General features: G+C 41.1%; 1 protein-coding gene across 4 annotated transcripts in view; it reads left to right on the top strand.

Annotated features, from left to right (window-relative positions):
• The window catches only part of LOC136780607 (ecdysone-induced protein 74EF-like), a 143584-nt gene that overhangs the window by 41618 nt on the left and 78168 nt on the right, over positions 1-23798 (top strand). For 2 of the 4 annotated variants that reach the window (XM_066739088.1, XM_066739087.1), the window contains exon 5: positions 81-182. In XM_066739088.1, coding sequence (XP_066595185.1) covers positions 81-182 — 102 coding nt within the window. The remainder of the gene's footprint in view (positions 1-80; positions 183-23798) is intronic. The other 2 variants (XM_066739090.1, XM_066739089.1) reach the window with 2 other exon arrangements.

The raw sequence follows: 23798 nt of genomic DNA, 5'->3' as shown, positions 1-23798 counted from the left end.
GTAAGTATTATTCCCTTACTCAGCTGCGACGAACCAGCAAGCGACTCTTATCATTCGATGGTAATTCAACATTTTTACAGAAAAACTAGCAGCGCCCTCGTCGCAAGTATCCCCAACCTCCATTCCATACGCAGCTAGGGCAGAGATCAAGACGGAGAACATTCAGCCAGAACCCAGCAAAGGTAAGTGTGCAGGCATTGTTCTTACCAATTATTTCTTTTACAGAGTCCTACCTTACCGATCACGTTTACTCGCAACAGGGTCGTGTTTTCTCCCTTATAAACAAATTTTTAGGTCCTTGATATAAATTTACTGATAAACGAAGAATCGGAAGAAGAGGCGCTCGTTTCTTGCATAATAAGCTTGGGATGGAACTTGCGCAGCTGTTGGAATACCTCTATTGACACAAAACTACCCTCCAACGACAACAAAGAAAGAAAACAAAAGACAAATCCAAACCTTTAATTTTGGTTGCTTTGAAAGACTTCCCCTATAGATAACAAAGAAGAAAGAAAATAGAAACAGACAAGAGTGATTCATAGATAACTCGACCATTAGCATTTCTCAAAACAAAATATTGTACTATCGATATTTTTTTTATTTATTTTATTGTTAGCTCTAAGCTCTACTGTGCAGCTACCATCAATCATTGCTCCTTATGCACCGCATCTCTTGGAACATTTTGAAAACGAGGCAATTTTTGCTACTGAATCTGTGTGTCAGGAGAAGAGAATTTTTGTTTTAAATAGATCTTGTGTGTTAACGTTACTCATAGATCATATTTTATAATCGACAAATTCCTCTGGATCACCGTCATTTTCTGCTATAAACTATACTACTATCTTTTTCTGTTCTAGAAAAAAAATATTAAAATAAAGAAATTTGCGTCGACAAACGATCGATAATCTTCTCTCGCTGTTACCGACTGTAGGTAAAACAGAATTCCAGCAATTATCACTGTTTTATCATTCGAGTTGGTTTAACCGGTAAATTAAACGACCTTTCTTATCTGCACACATCGCGTGTACAATAAAGGATAGGGAAATCGAACAAAGTATCATCTGAGAACTGACAAGAAAACGTTCGCCTCAGGAATAAAAGCAGAGCTTTGTTTTCGCTCTCATTGGTCCGTGTCAAAAACAATGCTGCTATGGCCAGATTTATGCAAAATCAATGTTACAATGCGGATGAGAGATAAATTCTCGGCGTTTCGAGAGCGAGAATGAAAAATCTTTGGCCTATTGAAATCACGCGCTCCGTGCTTATCACGTGCGGTCAAACAGCAGACCAGCATATTATGTTGTATTATAGTGTGCTGACGATACACAATGTTGCGCATTGTTCGTACGCAAAGATACGCCTTTGTAAGGCATTATCAACGTAGTTAAAGTGGTCAAAAGCCCGGATGAAAGGTTAAATCTTTCTTTCGGCAAGTCTTCCGCGCTAATTGAAAACTTTATTCAACCTTCATCCTTGCTAATAGCGTTGATATAGACGCGCTGATGTCATTGCTTGAAAATTGTCGCGGGGGAACTCCCCCGTGGCTCGATTCCCTCTAGTTTCACGCAACTCAACTAAGATGAACCGATTTGGTCCGATCACTTTGAGTTTCCTCCTGACCACAGTGCAGCTCGCGTTCGCGTAATTACGCGCCGTTAGAACATGAATTGAAATGGGTGCTCATCGCGTTGTTCTTTTCACATTTTTAGAAAGCGGTTGGAAAGTGAGAAACCGAACTTTCTCACAAAACTGTTAGACAGTTTTGATGTCGTGTTTGGACCGGAACGCTTTTGCACTCGAGAGATTTTTCAGTAGAGCGATCAACGTTTCCAAAAAAAATCAAGAAATTCGTCAAAAATCTAGTAAAGAAATTTAGAAAAATTCAAGGTTATCCTTCGAAAGAGAGAATATTTTTTTTATATTTCGCGGAACAAAGAACATTTGTTTCGAGGGAATAGGAGGGTGGTTAATGGGGAATATAGAGTATATCTAGAGCTGTGCTCGTTAAAGGCACGCAGTACTTTCGCCAAGTAGGCAACGCGTGCGTTACACGCCCGCGATTCTGCTCTCGACCTCGCTCAAAGGAGCTTCGGTTTCTCGCGTGAGAGTGAGAGTGTTGGAGATTGGGGCTGTCGTTTCCGTTCACGGACCACTTGACCCGAAGACGCGTAAAACACACACACCACTACTACGCCAATGATCCTGGCTAGGATCATCCGAGTCAACGACGAAAATCCTGCTGGATGGGCTTTTCGGGCTCAAACTGAGCTTTTTGTCCAATTCGCGTTGCTTCATCCCCCCCCCCCCCCCTCCTCAATTAATCAAGCCTCGTTACAGAACTCACAACACGATCTAAAAACTCAGCGTTTTTTCGCCAATTACAACTTCGAAATAACCAATTAACAAATGCCTCGAGTCACTCGATCGCTCTGGATCTTTCTTTCATTATTATCCCCCCCCTCCCCCTCTTCACCCTCTCTCCCTCCCTGCACTACATTGAAAGTCCCAAACGCAACAATTAAAGACAACGCCCATTTAACACTGCACCGATAAGATTACTCCCGACCCCGTGAACTTCATCCGAATCAACAAGATAAATTTACGAGTTTTTTCATTTGCGTAATAAAAATACTAGAAAGTACCGTTGAAAAATACAAATTATTTTCGCCCGTAGAATCACCGCTGTGTATTCAATAATTATATATCTTCTAGTTTTATCTACTTTTACGAGTGGAATCGAGAGAGTATCCAGAACGGTCATCCACCAATTATTCCAGATTTCTAAAGTCTATCATCCATTTGTACAAGTTATACTATTCGATATAAACTGTAAATTAATTTATCTCCTTGATCGTATTCGACCTGGTCCCCGGTTAAATCAAACTTTGCCAATAAGTGCAGATATTGCGGCTGTTGCTTTTATACTATATAAAAAACAGTAGAATAGTATTGGTGCAAAAAAAAATGTCGTGAAATCTGTTTTTGAATTTAATTGTTGCGTTGATGCACGGAGAAAATATTAAAGTAACTTTTACTATGCACCTTTTTGTGTCTACTGTCATATTTTTTCATTCCTAAGGAAAAATGATTGAATTTGGACTTAAAATTGTTCTACGACTATCAAAATGCACCTGAAAGTCAATAATGTTGTCTTTAAATAAAGAGATATGACAGTGCAGTTGAGGACACACGGTAAAATTTATTTTAATATTTTCTCCGTGTATGAACTGTAAATTAATTTATCTGACTTAATCTAATTTGAACTAGTCCCCGGTTAAATAAAACTTTGCCAATAAGTATAAAAATCGCGTATGAAATTTTTATACCGTATATAAAAAATAGTAGAATATTCGCTCGAGAAAAAATCGTGAAATTTGTTCTGGAATTGAATTAATGCTTCGACATAAATTGAATAAATTACTTAATCTGGCTAATCATACTCGAGCTGGTTCCCGGTTAAATCAAACTCTGCCAATAAGTACAGGAATCGCGTATGACGTTCTACACTATATACACAACAAAAAAAAAACAGTATAGAATATTCGTGGGAGAAAGATCGGTGAAATCTGTTTTTCAAATGGATCGTAGTGTTGATATAACGTAGTTGGTAGACACGCAAGTGAATTTCACCCCATCCCCGTACAGCTGTCCGCTCGTCTGTTGCACTTGTTGCTACTCCCGTTCCCTTGACCCTAGGCAAACACACAAATACTCTCGCTTTCCCGTGCTATGAAGAGGCATGGGGGAGGAGGGGGGGGGGGGGTAGAAGAGAAGGAGAGGAGAGTAAAGCGCTGTTCCTGCTTGTCGCTCCCCAGAGACGCGAGTTAACGGAAATAGATCCGAGAGAGCCTGCCGCGCTACCATATCTCCATCTTCCTGTCGCTACGTATATTCCTAAATATCCCCCCCCCCCAACTCCCTCCTCCCCACCAGACCAACCAACCTCGCCTGCACTCCTTTCTCCCAACCCGATGCAGCTCTACAATAACGCGCTCGTTATATCAACGCTAAGTTTACACGAGTGAAATTATTCACGGTATTATATAGGAACGAGGGAAATTATATTCAGCGTGGAAAAACAGCGAGAGAGGTGAATTTCGAGGAAGAGGCAAAACGGTACGCGGAATCAGACGTAGCCCGCTTGGGTAATCGGTTTCCTCGTAATGCCGCACGCATTTCTAATAGATAACGAGAGTTTATCGCGCTCCGCTCTGTGTTATTGTCCCTGGCGAAGCCACGTACGAGGAAGTGGCTCGCGCACTTGGCTGGAAAATTCGGATTTGACGGTGAGGTAAACGAGGAGGGAAAATAGAGCGCGATTCGCGATAATGCATTTTTCACGCGAAAATACTGGAATTTTTTGGAAGGGGGGGGGGGGAGGGAAGGTGTTTAAGCGGAAGTTGAAATTGAGAGCGAAGTAAGAGGAAGCGATTTAAAATGATCTCCAACGGATCGCGGTCCTCGTAATTCTCCGGCGTTTCGCTTTAGAGTTGTTTTAACGACGGTATATGTGTTGTGCTACTGCGACCCTTTTGCCGGAAGGGTGTAGCTGCCTTTGACGGTCTCTTGCCGCGAGGGACCGCCGAGGAAGTCTTTAATGTAAACAGCTAAAAACCGAGACGTTTCACCAGGACGCAGTTGCACGTGTTCCCGTTAATGCCCCCATAACTGCACTCGTCGCACCAATCCTCAACGTCCGAGCACTCTAGCCGAATTTTTTCCTCAAACCCTTTTCACTCCCTCTTCGCCTTCCAGACCCACGCGACACCTGTCTTTGCCTGTCAGCTCCCCTTCGGATAAATCCCTTCGGTGCCTCGAATCTGTTCTCGTTTAATTATGATTATAACGTTGTAAAGAATAGTTTATCGTTATGTCAATTCGTCTCGCTATCACTCTCGTGGTGAATTTTCATTTTTTCTTGCATAGAAACGCGTTTTATAAAACTTGACAAACACGCTGTGTCATTATAATAGTGATTCTCTGGGCCATGAACGATCTTAGCCTATAAAATAAACAAAGGCACTTTTTCTGTTTTTCTACCTTTTTTATTTTTCTTACAAATTTAAAATTTAATTTTGCTATATTGAATCATTTTTTTATTATTGTAACGTTTAGAAATTACTTGTACATTTTTTAAAGCGAAGGAATTTAATTTTCCCTTCGTAGGAAATAGTTTGGTGCTTGAGACCTTGTACGGTCCAATCTTCCAGCTATATCGTAAAGCGGAAGTGTGCCAGCTATAAGGGTTAATAATATACTGTAGCAAGAGTGCGGTTTGCTAATTTTTCACTCTTTCTTCCGCGAAATATTGTAAATTTTCTATTAATAAAGATAAAGTGTTTTTAAGCGTATAGTTATATATGTAAGGAGTGGGAGAGCATATAGGAGGATTGCTGCGAAAACGTTGTTTCTTATAGAATCAAGCGAGCCAAGTACGAACGCTGCTTGCACCATCGTGCGGGGTTAGTTATATCCCCTGCATTCGGCCTCGTAATATCACGATTTTCAGGCGGAATTTATACGTTCTTAAGATGGTTTCAAGGGTGAGGTCGTTTCACACACTAAGGGATGCGTCCCTTACCATAACGATACAACTATCACTGAACAAAAATTACTCTATTCAAATAAATACTTGCATTGAATGTTCTTATCAAAATTATTAACTTGATAATAAACAATTTCAATTTAAATAGATTAAATTTCATTCGAATCAAATAATTTGTTTCTATATAAAAGATGCATGAGATTTAATAGTGCGAGAAAGAGTCTCATACTCGAGTCACACTAAGCTTCCCTTCGTACAAAAATAAACAAAAAAATAGAAGATGCAAAAGCACAGTAAGTTCAGCTATTAAATACAAACATATTTTTATAATTTTTTTCCACGAAATCTCGTAAAATCTCTATTAACAAAGGTAAAATATTTTCAAGCGAAACTATGTGCATATAAGGAATAAGAGAGAGCGTATAAGAAGATTATTGAAAATATTTTTTCTTAGAATAAAATGAGCTGAATACGCGCGAACAATGATGCTTGCAGCACCGTGCGAGGTGGTTCTTTACATTCGTCCTCGCAACATCGCTACCCAGAAATGGAACTTGTACGTTCTTGAAATGGTTTCATGGGTGAAATTTCACTGAACCAAGGGATGCTTCCCTTGCCACCATAGCGATACAGCCAAGGAATGCATAATTTGATGGTTCGATAATAAAAGTCTCGCACTCGAGTCACGAGAATTTCCTTTCGATACGAATATTAAGAAAAAATATGTAGAGAGCACAATACCCCATAGCTTATAATAGAATTATTCCAAATTCTTCAGGAAAATCTCGCAAAGCTCAACATCGATAAAAGCAAAGCTTTTGACTTTCAAGTGCGATAGACCGTAAAGAATAGAACGACATGTCATAATTCATCGAGGGATTAATGAAAATGTTTATTCTTGGAATAAAGTGAGCTAAGTACGGGCGCGCTGTTTACATCCGCGTGTGGATTCGCTTGGAGGGGTAGGTGGGGGTTAGAGGTAATACCGGCACACTCGGCTCGATACACGGGGGCCCTGACCTGATTGCAGAAAATGTCAACACTCTCGTTACGTATCCGTGCTCGACGCTATCGCCGCGTGCGTGCGTGCGTTCACACACACACACACACACACTCGCGTTCTCGCGCACGCAAGCCTCTGTCGGCTTTAAAGTAGCCATCTTGAATTCACTTTCAAACGCTCGACCGAGAAACACTCGCCACTAACGAAGTCGAGAGTTCTCCACATTTGCCTTCTCCTGCAGAAAAACTCTATCGAGTCTTCGCAATTTTCTGCGAGTTACGCTGGAAACGGACCGACCAATCAATTCCCTCCTAATTTTATCCAGTCTTTTTTAAATAAATCTCTTGGAGAAGGATAAATTCCACTGATCCTCGTAACACACATATATATAGTCTCTGTTCTAGGATACTCCCGCAGTTGCTCCTCTTAACTGCGTCAGTGACTCGATTAAAGATGAACGAGGATGACTCGATATTAGCTTCGATTCCCACGATACGATTCCTGCGATATTATTATATATAAAGCAATAAAACTTATACTTGGACGAATCGCTGCTCGTGTGTTCCGCGAGATATTTCTTCCTCGTACTCGCGATAAAACTCGTGCTTTACTGTATATGCACAGAGCACACAGGTTCTAATTCTTTCCACTGGGATACACACGCGCAGCAGCATCTCAGGATCTAAATATTAGCCTCGTTTCTTTATTTGTAGAATATCTTCGCGTGCATATATATGGGGAGTGATGGAATTTAAATGAGATTGTTGCGACAAGTATATATAGAATATTAAATGAATAAGAGCTAAAGAGAGAGAGAGAGAGAGAGAGAGAGAGAGAGAGAGAGAGTGGTGATAATGCACGCGACTAGGATTGGTTTTTTTTTTTATTTAAAAGTATATACATATATATAAGATCGTTGTTAGAGCGAGGGAGCACGTAGCAGCGTAATCCTTTATCCTTGGAGCTATCCCGTGTTGTCGGCGTAGCCGCAGCCGGCGGCAGGTAAACAGTTTCGCAAGAAAATTGCCGTGGCTCGATCGGGAATTTCCTTATACACCACGAGTCACCGTGCACGAGCGAGCCGTGTGCGTGCGCCAGGAATTGGGTTACGGTTATCCGCAGCGTCGATCGATCACCACGTTCTTCTCTCTCTCTCTCTCTCTCTCTCTCGCACACACAAACACGTACTCCGATCGCGTACAATAGTCCTCGTCTCGTTTCCCAAACAAGCCGAAACGAGATTCTTCTCGGCTGTAAAAGAACGAACGAGGAAAATCCTCTTGTGCGATGACCACTATCATTGCTGTATACATATATATGTATATAGGTATACACACGCGTCGAAGAAAAACAATGGCCCATTAGCAGCAGGGAAATCCACACTGGGACAAATACGTGCAGCAGCAGCTTTTTTCTTCTAAATACAATTTCGCGTTTGGCTCGTCCACATATGTTAATGACTCCAGCGGATTTCCCCCTGGTCAATAGGTGCATCCTCCTTTGCATCTCGAGAATACTTCTGCCGGAGACGCAATAGCCAATTATTGCCTATCCCATATGTATTCTAATAAACGTAATTAGGAAATTGTCACTCTGCCTTCTTCTTCTTATTATTATTTTTTTATACCACACTGCAGCTTTTTTCCTATATCGTTAAACGTTGAATTTTTAGTACGACTCCCAGCGGCGTTTACCTTTATTCGATCCAAAGAGATTTTCTTATTTTATATTGAGAATTTTCTCGCGAATTTTAGTAAAGCGTCGGGGTTAGGGGAATCGGTCGGTGAGGTTGATCGAGGAATCCCGGAGAGTTCGACCAATGGTTTCTCTTATATATATATACATGTATAGTTTATACCATAGGGAAAAGCGATGAGAGTTTCGCAAGGGAGTCGCGCGTACGCGGGCCACGGAGGCCACGCAGCAACAAAGTTGGGCGAATTTGGAGGGATTGGGCTCGCGCGTGCTGATTTCAGCGTGTGTTGATACTGTGTTGTGCTCTATAGAGGTGAGAGCGTGCATATGTATGTACGTGCATGCGAGGCATGACATGACGACACACGTGCACGAGGCTGGTCGATTGGTGGGGGAGGGAAGAAGGGAAAGGTGGAGGGTGGAGGAGGGGGGTGGTAGGAGCGACGCAACAGTTTAGAGTGAAGTGTTACGTCAGTGAAAGTGTTATGCCAATGTGGGCCGAGGCTAACCTGTGAGCCCTGTCTCCGCGTTGTAACCCACTCACACACACGTGCAGCCGCTACAAACATCCATTACTCCTGCGCGCCGCGACTCAAACTGCTATTATATATATATATATATATATATATATATACATACGTGAGAATACAGATATTCTCCTGTTCTTCATTTTTTTTCCACTATATTCTCTCCCCCCCCCCCCCCCCTCCTTACTCTTCGAGAATAATCCAGAAGCGAGAAATTGGATCGTTTCGTCGCTGCAGGAAATCCTCCATGCAAGTTGGTCGCTGCAATCACGGAAATTATACGCGAAGCGTCCTCGCGCACGGGTTTCTTCTGGAGAGAAACTCACCGGCAGGAATTAAGTCGATGCTTTTCACGCTGGACTTCCGGACTGAAGACGCTGTCACGCCTACGCGAGTACGCGCTTCCCATAACAGGAGTGGCCATGAACAACTCGATTGCCAAATGTTTTTTAGTTTCGCGTTAACGTTCCTTCTAGGAAAACAACATTTGGGAAACTTGCTCCACGCAACGCGTGGAGAACAGTTTTTTTTGCTTCGTACGAGTTCTGTTTTGAATATTGTTAGTGGAATTGTTCGCTCGGTTTTTAATCAATAATTTATTGATTGATTTAAAAATTTGTGATTTTTTAAAACAAGTATCGTTTAATCCTTTTAAATTAAAATTAATTAACGTCGAGCGAATAATTTCAGTGGTTCCGTTCGAAGCAAGATTTTTTTGAAGAAAAGAGCTTTCTTTCTGTCAATTGTTGTCTGATTATTTTGAAAAATCTGGAAATATTGCAAGAGATGTATATATATATATAATCGTTGCAGTTTATTAGTCATCGAACTGCGTGACTTTCGAGCTTTCCCCCACCAATCGCGGTAGTTTCTCGAACAAAAACCGTCTTGGAATGAGATTCAAAAGAGATTTGCTGGTAAGATAATTAATCCTTGGTCATAAGAACCGTTCGAAGCGTCCGTCAAACGAGGACTTTGCGAAATGCAGGAAAACGACTCGACTTGTTTTCCCTCCGTGCTACAATGCTCTGTAGGACTTTTGCAATACCATTCTTGCCTATCATAAATTACCTTTCTGCTAGAGGAAGAAAAACCTCGATCCTCTTTTTCCTCCAGGGGACTTGGAGAAATTTCTGGACGAGACTGCATCGTATGAAATTTCAACCATCTAGTTTTAACTCGACACTGTTATTAACAAAAATTAACTATATATATATATATATATATATATATTGTAACGACCTCTGGACTTAGCTGTAATAATATTACTATTAATAATTTCTTTTCAACTGTTTAAAAGTCCTGAAATTTTCTCTTATACATATCGTCCTAAATCATGTGAAAATCTAGAAGCTTCTTCGTACAATGATCGTTCAATTTGTTATTTCTACTACAAAATTATTTGTACAAGATAATTTTTATTGTACGATAAAATATTCTTCCGATAACACCTGCCTCTAAGTATTTTTAAAATCGTTGTTATATTTTAGTTAATTAAACGTCTTACTCTTCCTAATCATAACATAGTATTATTTCGCGTGTGGATTCGCAATTTGTAACTATGTATATACATATATACAAAGTTACAATTATTTAGGATTGCGCGGATCGATTAAGAGCCATACGAGGAATTTCAACCTTCGCGTTTAATTAAGATTATTTGGAAGAGGTGCAAACGAGTGTTGATGTACAAAGGGGGAAGCTTAGTAGCTCGTTAAAGGAAGTCCACTTTTTTCTCGCATTACGAGATAAACTCTCTCTCCCTCCCTCTCTCTTATTAGTCCGTATCTTGCGTTTGATTCCTATTAAGAGATCTGTCCTCGATGCTTCCTTAATGACTCGGTCGATTTGCTAGGAAATTCGCTTGGATTTGGCGATATACGAGTGTCTACGTCATAAATAGTACACACACACACACACACACACGTACAGAAGAATCTATCTAGAGCCGATAACGCTCGCGGAGCGCCTTTTTAGCTCTTTCGTCCTCGAGCGAACGCTGTCCCAGTTAGAATTTTACCCATGGTCGTTCGTCGTTGTTCGTTGCCAAAGATCGATGACCAATCAATGCCGAATGAAAATGGAGCTTCGGAAGAGAAAGAGAAATAATTTCTAATAAGGTAGATGAGCTAGGAAGGGGGGGGGGGGCAATACCTATATCGATTAGTATAGGATCCTGTTCACAGTATTACATATATATATATATATATATATAATTTTCCACTTATCATCGTTGATTCTCAAAGCAAATCCGAACGGCGGAAATTGTGAGTAAATTTCCACGAGCCAAATTGAGAGTGCGCGCGGAGAGTCCGCAGGCGTAATTAATGTGGATAGGAGCACTCGGTGCGATGGGTATCGTGAAACGGAGGAAAAGTCGTGGTAGACGCGTAGGAATAAAAAGGAGAATCGCTGTACAGTCGCAGGAAGTCTGCTTCGTGTCACGAAACACGAATTCGTGCAGCGGGGAGGGTGAAGAGGGAGGGGGGGGGGGGAGCCCCTTCCGGGGAAGTTACCAGCATGGGATTCTTGACGCCCTTGAAGGGCCACTTTGCGTAACGATCCTCGCATTCCTCCACAAAGCGATAAGTATTCACGTATGTAGGTACGTTCGCTCGCATCGTGCACACGCGAACGATACATCCCCTTTTGAAGCTGCGCAAAAACACGCCTGTCAGTCTCTTTGGGAAATCTTGCGGAAACCTCGAGTTGGAGGATCCCCCCCCCCCCCCCCCTGCGTACAATAACGTGCCGAGTAATTCATCCCATCGCGCAATCCTCGATCGATCCGTCTGCGCTCTCATTTGCTCTCACTCATTATTCCTGATTTGCCCTAATTTTCTAACCAGATATAGCCAAAGGCCAGACGCTGCATTAATTATATCGTATTTACGATATAGAAAAACCGTGTCTCCGCTAATCGCGTGTACACGGAGTGTTATAACGTTGCATATATATCTATATCGGTCGATCTTATTAATCGTCTAATTTCCTAGATGAAATTCTCTCGTTTAGAATCCTGCTCGCCTAGTTTTCTTCGACGATTCCAAGCGTTCGCCCCGTCACCCCTCTGGATAAATCATTGAGCGCGACAATACCGCGGGTTTTTAGCTCGATTAAGGTCTAACGCGATTTGTGCATCGGACAACCGATGAATCTTTGCGGCTATCGATGAAATCCACTTACTTTTCGTCCCTGGACGCAATTAGGTTTCGACGCGGTGCTCGATATTTACGTATTTACAGTTTGCATCCTCTCGACCTGGTGATAGCGACTGTCCAGGATTCGACAGTTGCTGCGGGATGGAGGGGGGTACCGGAAATTGTCAGTTGTTCCTTGCAAAAGTATTTATGTTTATCGTGGCTTGTATTTATGAAATATGCTTTCGTCATTATCGAACTTTTACATTCCACCGCTCGTACGCCAATTAAACGGCTGCCTTGCCGAAGAATTCGAGAAACTTCTAAAATGCTTCCCGATCGATCGGTACAAACGCGACGGGATTCATCAGGAATGATAATCAAGCGATGCGGGACCGTCCGTTCCTATTATTACTTTCATGCTTCGTTTCTTACATATTTCAGCAGGAAAAAGTGGATACTAATTTATCGCGCTTCCTTTGTCATATTCTTTCTCCTGTAAAAGTCATCTCCCTCTCCCCCCTCCTCCTCCTTCCTAGATGCTCTCTTACGTCGTTATCAATATTAGAGAGAGAGAACCGATGAAAGATTTGACATTTGCGAGTGGACTAAAAGTACCGGAGATCGCGTATATCGTTTAATACTTGCCTGTATACACGGTAAACCACACATTACTAAATAACTCGATGGCTTTTCGATTCCGATGAGACGTTTAGTCCTCGATTAGGCAATATTCCATCATGGGAAATCCATACTGGCGACCGAATAAATGATTGACCGGTCCTGATGCCAGTTTCAAATAGAAAGCCGATTCTGTGCCACGATCGTGTGAAATTTTAAGCGATTTTGTCGCGACGTGCAATTATACACCTGGTTGGAAAAAACTCAATTATCCCCGTTATAACGATCAAGTCTCTTCATTTTCAATCGGATCGATTGATTTTGCCCTCAATTTTTACCCTTCCATTATTAATCATCCTAATTCATATCCCCGCGCTAAGCTATCGATTATAAATATTTCTCATTTTCGCATGAATATATCTTGACCGTTATTAACACTTGGCCAACGAGTTTTCGAATAGCGATATACGTTCGAAATGGATCAGCTGAATATTCCATCATCGTTTTTGGATCACTCCTCTTAATAATCGTCGCGTTAATAATTACTGTGGCTAAAAACTGAAATATACACGTGGGAAAATGGTGGTTACGAGATATTTTCGATTTTATCACGTCTGGTCCTTAATTCGCTCCCAGTCAATTTCTCAAGAGTCTCTGAATAAAAACATTAGCATTATCTCGCTCAATTAATTAATGGTCTCGACTCAAATTGGAACTTAATCGAAGAAGACCAAATTCTACCGAGTGAAAATAGGCGAGCATCTGCATGGGGATGGTCCGTGCATATATATATATACTATATATATAGTATACCAGACTCTACTGTATTCCCGATCGTTAATTTGCCTCGTAAAATCAATTTTCAAATCCACCGTCAAAAAGACACTCTTCGTCGTCGCTGTCTTCTTTTTATAATGAAATGAATCCTAGCTCTCACAGGCATTTGCAACGCTTTCATAAATACAAAAATACGTAGACGTGAGTGACGTTTCCGTGATGTGTTGGTACGCTACCGTCACGATGACGTCGACAGAAAAGCTAATGCGCTACTTCCGGTAGGATCATCCGATAAAGGAAAGAGTCGGAAGATTTGCAAATGAGATTCCCTTGAGAAAAGGACGGGGAATCTCTCGAATCGATCGTGCAATTTTTGCGGTGCACGTTTCAATTATCAGTGCATGCCGTGTGCTAAATAATAACATTGTATTTTCAAGCAGCGATTCTTCTTTAAATTAACGGCTGCTTCAATTCTGCTCTAACAGGATCTCTCGAAACCCTCGCCTAACACGAAACTTCCAAACAATAATAAAATTGCCCAGTTACGAGCATGTATCTTCAAAGTCGTAACTGGTTTTTCACCACTCTCGTCAGAATTCAACAACTTTCTTCAAATGTTTGGAAATATCGTTTTTAGGTTACACAACTATCCATCCATATACGTTAGAATCTAATTATTCATATTTTTGTTCGCATGTGTATTTTTTACAATATAAATTTCGTCACTATAACCTCTCGTATTTTAAAATAATAATCGGCCGATCGAGCACAGTTTTTTCTGGTTTATCGGTTATTGGAATTCTTTGTTTCGGCATGTGCAATAGTATTACAGTTGGTAGCAGGATTGTTTGTAAGATTTTCCGGTAGAGAAGGAGAACTGTGGATCGTGTAGGAAGAAGTTTGCAAAATTGGGTCGCGCCGTCAGCGTCACTGTCGCGACGCTCGTGCGGCGTAGACCCATCAGAGATTATCGTGGCGCCCTTGCCCTCTCGATTCCCCTCGCTTTGTCTTCTTTCTCCTTCTCCAACAGCCGTTCGAGCATCGTCCCTCCTTCTCTCACTCTCACGAGTGGAATAGGAGTGAACGGACCTGTTCCGAACAAGCTGCTGCTGGACTAAAGTTCTCCAAGGTCCAGATGCAGTTTGATGGCAAACAGTGGGAATTCTTACCCCCACTACAACTCATATTACCCGCGTGTAACATAGTAATAGTAGTTAGAGTGGGGATACGAAAATCCCACAATTTACCATTACCAAATTTAAACCGACTTTCATCGATTTTCCTCCAAAGATCAGAGAAAAAGAAACGTCATTGATTAAAAAATCTCTATTGCCAATTTTTTGTAAGCACAATGAATACAGACTATCATACACTGCAAATCCAAAAATTTTATTTCAATAGAAATACTTTGATTCACTTTGTATACGTAACGAGATTCGTTTCTATTATAAATATGTGTAATTATAACACGTTAATATTCAAGAGTTTTGTTCTTTCAACTCAGCATACTTTGTAATCTGTTGTAATTACACAAATTTATCATCGAGACAACACTTTTTATAATGTGTACAAAGTGACTACAAGATTTTCTGTTTAAATAAAATTTTTGGATTTGCAGTGTGTGCTCGTATAGACATAGTCGTCAGAAATGGATTATTTTTTCTTCCCACTACGATTCTCGTTTCTCTTGTTCCATATAAGAACGGGTGGGACGGTGGAGGAGGGAAATTACCTGTTTCTGCCAACTATTTACTCCTCTTAGACTCGCAGCCTCGCTCTCCCACTACAATATATGAATACACATAGCTAGAAACACAGCCTCTTATTCGTGTCGAAACGGAACACTATCAAGAGCTTGATCTCGATTGATCGGTACGTCGATTTATCACGATCTGCCCTCTGCCTGCAGCCACGAACTCTCTTCGCTACCCGGCACTTGTTTCCCATTTCAATGCATACCCCTTTACCGCCTTCAACCACACTATACGTTTCACTTTCAATCTCCTCTTTTAAGCACCAATCATCAATTATACCATGAATACCAGGTGGGTTGTTATAACCGGTGCACCAAGCATATCCTCTACAATATGGCTATTTCAATCATTTTCCTCGTGCTCTTTAGTGCAGTTTGCCATATTTCGTAGAAAAATGTAGTGTGAAGTTTGCTGAAATACAACCCAAATCATTTTTCGAGCTTTATTTGCTGGCTGAAAGATGAGCATACAAGATGATAAAACGAGCACGATTCTCGCAAAACCATTATAGAATTGGAAATAATGAATTTGGTGCAGGGTTTCTGTGATAATTCATTACCGAATCGGTCCCAGATCATCAAAATACAAAACAGTGGATTTAATATAGCGAAGAATCGTTCAAAAGTGTAACTCGTTAAATTACCAAATTTTTTTTCGGGTCGAATAGCAGTTTCGTTTTAAAACTTGGAAACATAATTTTAGATTCTTAAACATTGACACCAAAGACCCGCGAGTAACAAATTTTAACTGGTTCCACTCGACAAAAAAATGCATGCTTCAAATGGTCGAACAAACTCTACAACCAAACCGTATTTTGTCAAATATTTCCGTGGTCCGTGAAACAGTAAAATCAGGAGGAACTGCGAGATTATTAGTTGATTCATGCGAGAGAGTAGGTAACTTCCTCCCTAGGCGGATCTCTCACTGACGTTCGCAAGAACATGAAGAGGGAGGGGGATGGGAGGGGGCCTTGACACAGTGCGTGTCAAGCATTGCACGCGATAGTGTAAAACACCATCTATTTATCGAGCCTTATCGCCTCCATTCTCCGCGGAGCGAATCTCGTGATTTTCTAATCTCCCCCCCCCCCCCCCCCCCACCTAAATCCCCCTCTCTTGCAATTTACCCACTATACCAATATAAGCATATTTATTGTTCGTTAAAAATTCCAAACGAAGCAATTATAGCTCTTAGTCCCTAACGAGCGAGCAACGATTGGCCAGGCAAATATTTTAACCGATAGAAATCGTTATGGACACTGGACGAACTCGGTGAATAATTTTCTGGTTGCGGATAGCGTTGCATGGTCCACACTGGGAAATCCTCCGCGGGGCTGACCCACTTGTCGTGTTTCTCGAGGAAAAAATAGTCCGTGCGAGGAGGAGCGCGGAAGGAGATGGGGAACTGATGGAAGGGCAAGCAGTACAGTTCGATAAGGATATTAAGGATTGACGTGACCCGCACGAAAGGCATCTGACCCACATAGCGAACAACCCCTTTCCCTTCTATCCCCTGCACCCAACAACTCGACAATTTACATCAAAAAAAGAAACTCAAACGATTCTCCCTTTTTGGATCTCCCGGATTAATTCTCCCCCCTCTCTCCCCGCACTCCCATCATCCTCATACATATTTCAACGATTCCGTTTCTCCTGTACTCCCTTTATATCCCATATAATTAAATAACCTCCCTTGTCGACAGTGATTTTTTTTACACTCTCCTCTCCCACTGCAGTATTCACGAGGTTTGATTTAATAGTTGCCTCAACGCCACCGATACAGTGGGTCAATCCTGCCAATATAAGCCACGCGTATATACATATATATACCTTATAGAAAATTGTCCGTGCCCGAGAAGGAGGTGAAATTGAGGCAAAGCTGAGGCGGGAAACGGAGATTTTTATTGTTCGTTTCCTTTTCCACGGAGAGTGAACGAGGAAATGGAATTTGAAGTTACGCCACTAATTGAGATGCCCCTTCCACCTTGCGGCCGAGTCTCGTTCCTCCGCTCGTTCAACGTTTTCGTCTGGCAAAAAGGAGGAAAAGGATCTGGGGGGGGGGGGGGGGGCTACGGGCACGATTTACGGACGATAATCAGTGCCGAGTGTCTCTTTCGCAAAAGTCTCGCTCCTGCACTCGCTGTTGCTTCATCCTCGGCATTCTGACTTGCGAAACGCGCTACGAACTTGGGCACCGATTTCTGCACTTGGCCAACCAGTTTCTTCTTTTTCCCCTTACATTCGCGCGATCAACATTTCTTTCACCTCAACATCTTGCGGTCTCCCTGCTTCCATGCATCTCTCTTCTCCTCTTATCCTTGACTGACCAATTAAAATGACCATTCAATCACAGATTAAACCCGCGTTGCAATCGCCTCCCTGCGCTCCGACAAAAACTCAAATTAATTTGTTCATCGCTGCACGCACACATTTTGCAATTAACCTCCGCTTTATGGCGCTCGCTAAACTTGATTTTTTATAACCAGTGAATTTGCTCTCGCACGCCAAGTGTTTACCTTCGCTGATTTTTAACGAATAAAGCTCCGCGGTTACGCAATGGCTCGTACATTTCCTATATATATATATATAGCTGTGCACCTATAGAGTTTTGGAAAATTGCTGAAATAATTGTAACGTAGCTAGAAAGCCATTTGGTTGGAACTGGTGGGAAAGCGTGCTCGACACTCGAATAAAGTAAAGCATTGTAGTAATTTGGTGTCTAGATCGATACGACCCTCGGGCGTTCTAACGAAATTCTCGATATTGCAACGATTTCTCTTGTTGTTGGTATCGAGTTAAAATCGCGCACCAAATTGCCCCAGGATTGACGAAAGGGAAATTCGATTTCCCAACCGAAGAGAAAATATCGTCTGCTTTGTAAGTTTAACAGCGCAAAGTACTCGTAGGAGACACATCTGTGTTATATTGTGAACTTGGCAAGAGTATAGTATGCGAACGGAGCAGTTAATTTCTTCTTGGAATCGATAAAATTTTACGGAGAATGTGGGAAGATATAATTAAAAAGTATTAGTAGAGGGGCGACCCTTTCTTGGCGAACGGAAAAACTCTTGGCGAGTCGAATAACGCATGCAAATTGTTCGGTGTCGATCTCGCATTATCGTCCGAGTCTAGTCCCTTATTCCCTCTGTAAACGCTCCAGGAAGGCTCGTCTTTCCTTTTTCCACTTGCCACACGCTTTCTCTCCTATATCTATATCCATCGTTCGATCCAGACTCGTCCTCAGACATGCTAATTTAAATCGTACCGCGTCTCCCCCCCCCCCCCCCTTTCTCCGTATTTCACCCTCCCGCAACTTTCATCGCCAACAACTTTACCAAATTATTCCCAGCCCTCTATTCTTTCCAATTTCACCCATTAATTTTCATTCGCTTCCTTCTTATCACACTCTTATCCCCCACTCTCTCGTATCTTTTATTACCTGGAAAATCTTCCTCGATCGAAGCTTCGGGTCTTGTGTGTACTTTTAATTATACCTCAAAGACCTCTTCGTTTTCACCGGGAAAATATCGTTCGTCGTATTGATTCGCACTGGTTATTCGTAACATTTTCGTAATGAAATATATATATTTGCTTTCTAGCTATATTTAATAATTGGTTTTATTAATACTGCAGATGCACGTTTATTGTATATAAATAAATGGGATGCATCGATTCGCCTTGAAAAATTTATGCGGACCATTAATCATTTTATATTTAATTTAAATATATTCAAACTTTCGTTAAACAGTTTTATCGAATACGTAAGTAGCACAATGACTGCAATTCTTTTAATGTTACACCACTGTAACGCGTTTTAATGCATTAATGGATTAATAAATGTATGAATGGTATATTTACATGTAATAACATGTTTATGCTTGACACGCTAGGATCCGCTTCGAGTCTCTCCCGAAGGTAACAGAAAAACACTTACCGAAGTGGCGAGAAGAATTGCAAAAACTATCTTTATGCGTGTGTTTGCTAAATTGTTTCACTAATCGAAAGTAGTTACATTTTTGCACACAATCATGTATAATAAAAACTTCGTAACACGAATAGCAAAAGTATTAGCTTTGCAATAACATATAAGTGTATCGTTAATTTTATTGTTGATACATAAACAATGTCAATAATGTCCCTAAATTAAAGCTACGTGTGTTGTGTGTGAAGAGTAGTTTTAAAATTCACACACATACACGAGAGAAATTGTCTGATTCCAATAATAATTATTACATTGATATTTATAAGTGATCGTCAGTCACATATATAGTATAAATTGATTAATAATTTTAATTATCCACTGATAATTATCAAAATGTATGCAACGTTCCACAAATGATTAATCAATCGAATTGAACATTCTTATAAACTTTTCATTCTTTCTCTATAAGTGCTCCACACTAAAATCCTTCAACCTTTAAAAATAAAATATAATCCATCATAACACGCGTTGTATCAGGTTTCGTGTAATGATTTTAGCCAAACGAGAAAATTGTTGATTTCTAACAATATAATGGAAAAAAAGCCTTTGCATCGGTATTTGCAGAGTAATAAAGTGGGAGAAAAAATTACTAATCGCTAGTAGTGGAAAAGGATGGCAGAGGTGGCGAATATTGGGAAAAAAAAGAGAGGTAATGTTACGTCATCGCGTGGTGATTTATAGCGTAGGGTTGAAGGAAAGAAGAAGTGAAAGCAGCGGTAGCAGCAGCAGCAGCAGCAGAAGAAGAAGAAGAAGATGAAGAAGGAGGAGAAGGAGGAGGTGGAATTCTGCTGCTGGTGAGAAAGTGATTTTTGACATGCGCGTTCCAGCGAGTGGTAGGTCCATGGTCCATGGTCCATGATGGATGCCCGAGAGATAAAACGAGAGAGGATCAGGCGAGAAAGCATATAGAGGCGAGATGGAAGGAGACCAAATGAAATGAATTGAGTTTATTGGTACAAGTCGCTTTCGCGGTTCTCTTTGAACGCTCGAACACTAATGAAGCAAGGGACTCGTGGCTCGTAACCGCGTTAACTTGCCTCTACTCGACTCGAGACTCTTCCAGGAATTAATGCAGCCTTGCTCTTCCTCTCGATTTAGGCCACACCCCACTTTACTGCAGACCACTGTAAAAACGCTGCAGCGAAAATGAGATATTGCCTTATATTCGGAAGCAAAAACTGCAAATGTTCGTTTCCTCATTGACTGCAGACATCCGGTAGCGTTCGCCCGATCCAGAAATGACGCGTTGGTAATCGAATATCTCGTTTTACCTTTAAGCACCGAGGAACTTGAAGTAGGAAGAAGAAGATGAAGAAGAAGAGAGGAGGAAACCTGCTGCAGGTTGGTACTTGGTTTTTTTATCTCTCTCCCTCTCTCTCTCTCTCTCTCTCGCGCGCGCGCTCCACCTTGAAAGATGGATAACTGGCAAACACGAAGGGGCCGAAGACGAAGAGTCGTCAAGTGAGGTAGGACAGGGTGAGAAGCAGCGGAGAATCAACCGGGTGTATCTTGCGCAAAGCCCAACCTTTCCCTCCCCGAGAGGATTCCTTGTTTTTTTCATTTATCAAAAAGCAGTCGAGCCATAATGCTCTTTACTTCTGACAGCTCACTCGAGCGATAAGTATAAGGCTAATGTCTGGTCTCGTAGCTACGAATAAGAGCACAACGATAAGCTAACAGAGAACCAGAGCTTTATCGATAATCTAACGGGACGAATATATACTGCGATAAAAGACAAAACACTATACATATAACATTGAGCAACATTTTCCAGTATTTTTTTCTTTTTCTATACGATATCGAATGGGTGGGTAATGTAGTGGAATTTTTTGATGGGGGTGGTATTATTGGATGAATGAAATTGCCAGTGGTACACGCAGCAGTAAGCGAGAAGGCCGCGCAATTCATGGAGTGTGAAGGGGAGGCACCAAGAGATTTCGCACGAGCACACGCACACGTACAAAGAAGCTGATGTGTGAGGTAGGGCAGGGTGTATACTCTCGCTCGATCGGTGGAAGCCTAATGACGCGGACCAACGAAAATCGTTGCGACCCACTTTTTCCCACAAGAAAAGCTCCGATTAATTCGGAAGTACAATTAATAGATACCATTAAGCTTAATTGAAGGCGCAATCTCTCCCGATCCCACGTAACGTTTTGCAGAAATTTTCTCCAGGCCCACGATGAATCCTCGGAATTAACCGTAATCGCTTTCATAAACTCCAAATGCCACTCGATTATTCAAAAGCTCTTGGCGCGGTGTCTCGGGTTTTGTATATTTTTCATCGTGTGCTATGGATCTTTGATAGATATTCGCACGATGAATTTCAGTCCGTGGGATTTTCGATAAAATTAAATCGTTTATATGGCGAAATTTAATTGATCGTGAATAAACGTTTTGATGGAGGGGATTTGTGAGATATGGAGGGGGGGGGGGGGGTGAGTCAGGAAGACATTGAGCCATCGTTATGGAGTACCGAGGCTTTATCGTGGTAGAAATTTCGGGGTTGCGTGACCCCCTTTGGCGGGGGTGGGTTCTCGAAGGTCGTCTGGGGCGACCTTATCGATTGGTCGCTTCCATGTAGTGCGTGCTTTGCCCTTCTAAACCCTGCCGCCATTTATCTCGTGCCCAGACATTCTCCACGAGAAATCTACATTTTTTATGCTACTTCGTGTTATATATATATATATATATATATATATATATTGCATTCTCGTCTCGTCCACACAGCCTGGACTCGTATACCATTCTCTGAAAATATTTTATTTTTGTGACTGTGTACGGAGGAAATTACGAGGGATGTTACAATTATATTGATATATTCGTGGAGCCATGCGATGGTAAGAGGGAAAGTTACGGTTATATCGGAGGGCAATTGAAGAGAGTCGGTTGTCCCAATTCAATTAATTAATATTGTTCCGAAGCGCACGGAGACCGCAGCCGAGGAGAGGCTAATTATTATTAAGCTGGCGCACCGTCTAACGAATTTACGAGAGTTTTTCTCCATGGACTAATGATATTTCGAGGGAGAAAAGTTAGCACGCTCTGTTTATTCCGCATTATTAATGCGATACCGTGAAACGATGCTTCGTTCCATCTCACGTGTCATATAAATTATAATTAATTAATTAATTAATAAGTGTTAATGATACCAACGACCAAACGCTTTCCTTTCGAAATTCTTCAATCCCGTATCGAAACAAACGTTATATGCTGCTATTGTCAACACGAATGCTCTTGGTGTTTATTTTGTAATTTTAGAAGAAAGTCTCTATACTAGTTTTTTAACTTTTATTCTCAAATTAGTTAAATTTATTTGTCCAGAACTACCATAGCATGACCTTTGACACTACACGCGCTCCTTATCGATACACGTAAATTTCATATTTTTGTAGGTGTGTGTAGAATATTATATTTCAATTTTGGCGTTGGACAGTAGATTATCAGTTTTATGACTTTGTTTAACACTCTATCCGAGATTCTTTCAAACGTTAATTAATAATTTGGAAAAGTTTCAATCGGTTTACAAGGATATTGGTGTATAGGTAATAGTTGAAGAGAAAAAGAAGAAAAAATAATAATTCCAAGTGGCAATTAAGCGCTCAGTTGTAACAATTTTTTTCATTTTCTCTTCGGTAGAGCATTAATTTTAGTGAAAAAAAATGAGCAAAGTTAAAAAGTCGAATGTTTAAAAAAGTTTTCAACGGGCTTAATAGGCTGCCAGTTAAATGGGTTAATTAGGTTGTAAAAGCTCAACGGTGCGTGGGGCTTATTTTCTTTACGCTTTAGCATTTCGAGCCTCGAAAAATGCTGAATTTTTCAGGCGTTTTTCACGCGTTTCATCCGATTGATCCAAGTTTCGGCCATGCGTCATAATCGATTACGAGGATTTAAGCAGATTTTCTAGGTTCGAGGGCGCTTTTAAAGGGCGAGAATGGCACCCTTACCAATACCACCAAAAGGTAACCTACAAAATCCCTACTACCATGCAACCGTGAAATTACCGTTCGCACTACTTTCTCTCTCTCTCTCTCTCTCTCTCTCTCTCTCTTCTATTCAAATGTTATATAATCCAGCTTACACTATAATGGAGTTCGCAAAATTAATGCGTAGAAAAGGAAAAAGAAAGCTTTGAGTATTTCAAGAAGCATTGGAGACCAGAGAGAAATTAAACTTGACGCTACTGGACATTTCTTCAACTTGTCTCTCCTCCTCGCATACATCATTGATAGACATCGTGAACCTCCAAAAACAAAGTCGATAATAACGGGAGACAGGACTGATCCCGAGATACAAACTCCCTTATCCATTTTCTCATACATACCTCATATATATTTCTTCTTCTTCTTCGTCTACCCTCTCTCTCTCTCTCCCTCTCTTTGTATTCTTATAAACAAATTCGTGATGGGCAAATATGCTTAGCTAACTATTTCAAGAACAGGCCAAAAATACGACGAAAGGCTGGTATTAATTTTACTTTCCACGTCTTACGATTTGCTAAAGCGAAATCCACGTGTTTTATCATTTATAATGCAGTAGCCTTGCAGGTAGTTTTATGCTTATGAATGCTTTATCAGTTCATGCATGATTAAAGATGTGAATAAAATTGGTCGTTAAATGAAGCTGCCAATGGGACATGAGCGTAAAATCTATCGAACGAGGAGAGCCTCGTGAAATTGGCCGTGTGAAATTTACGAAAAGAAAAGACAGAAATAATGGCAGACATGGTTTTGCCAGTGGAGAAAGAAATATAAT

Source organism: Prorops nasuta, unplaced genomic scaffold (genome assembly GCF_024137725.1).
Source record: "Prorops nasuta isolate Cenicafe-Biocafe unplaced genomic scaffold, Cenicafe_Pnas_1.2 PNAS00019, whole genome shotgun sequence".
NCBI classification, from domain to species: domain Eukaryota; kingdom Metazoa; phylum Arthropoda; class Insecta; order Hymenoptera; family Bethylidae; genus Prorops; species Prorops nasuta.
This window is presented reverse-complemented; position numbering and strand designations above follow the sequence as displayed.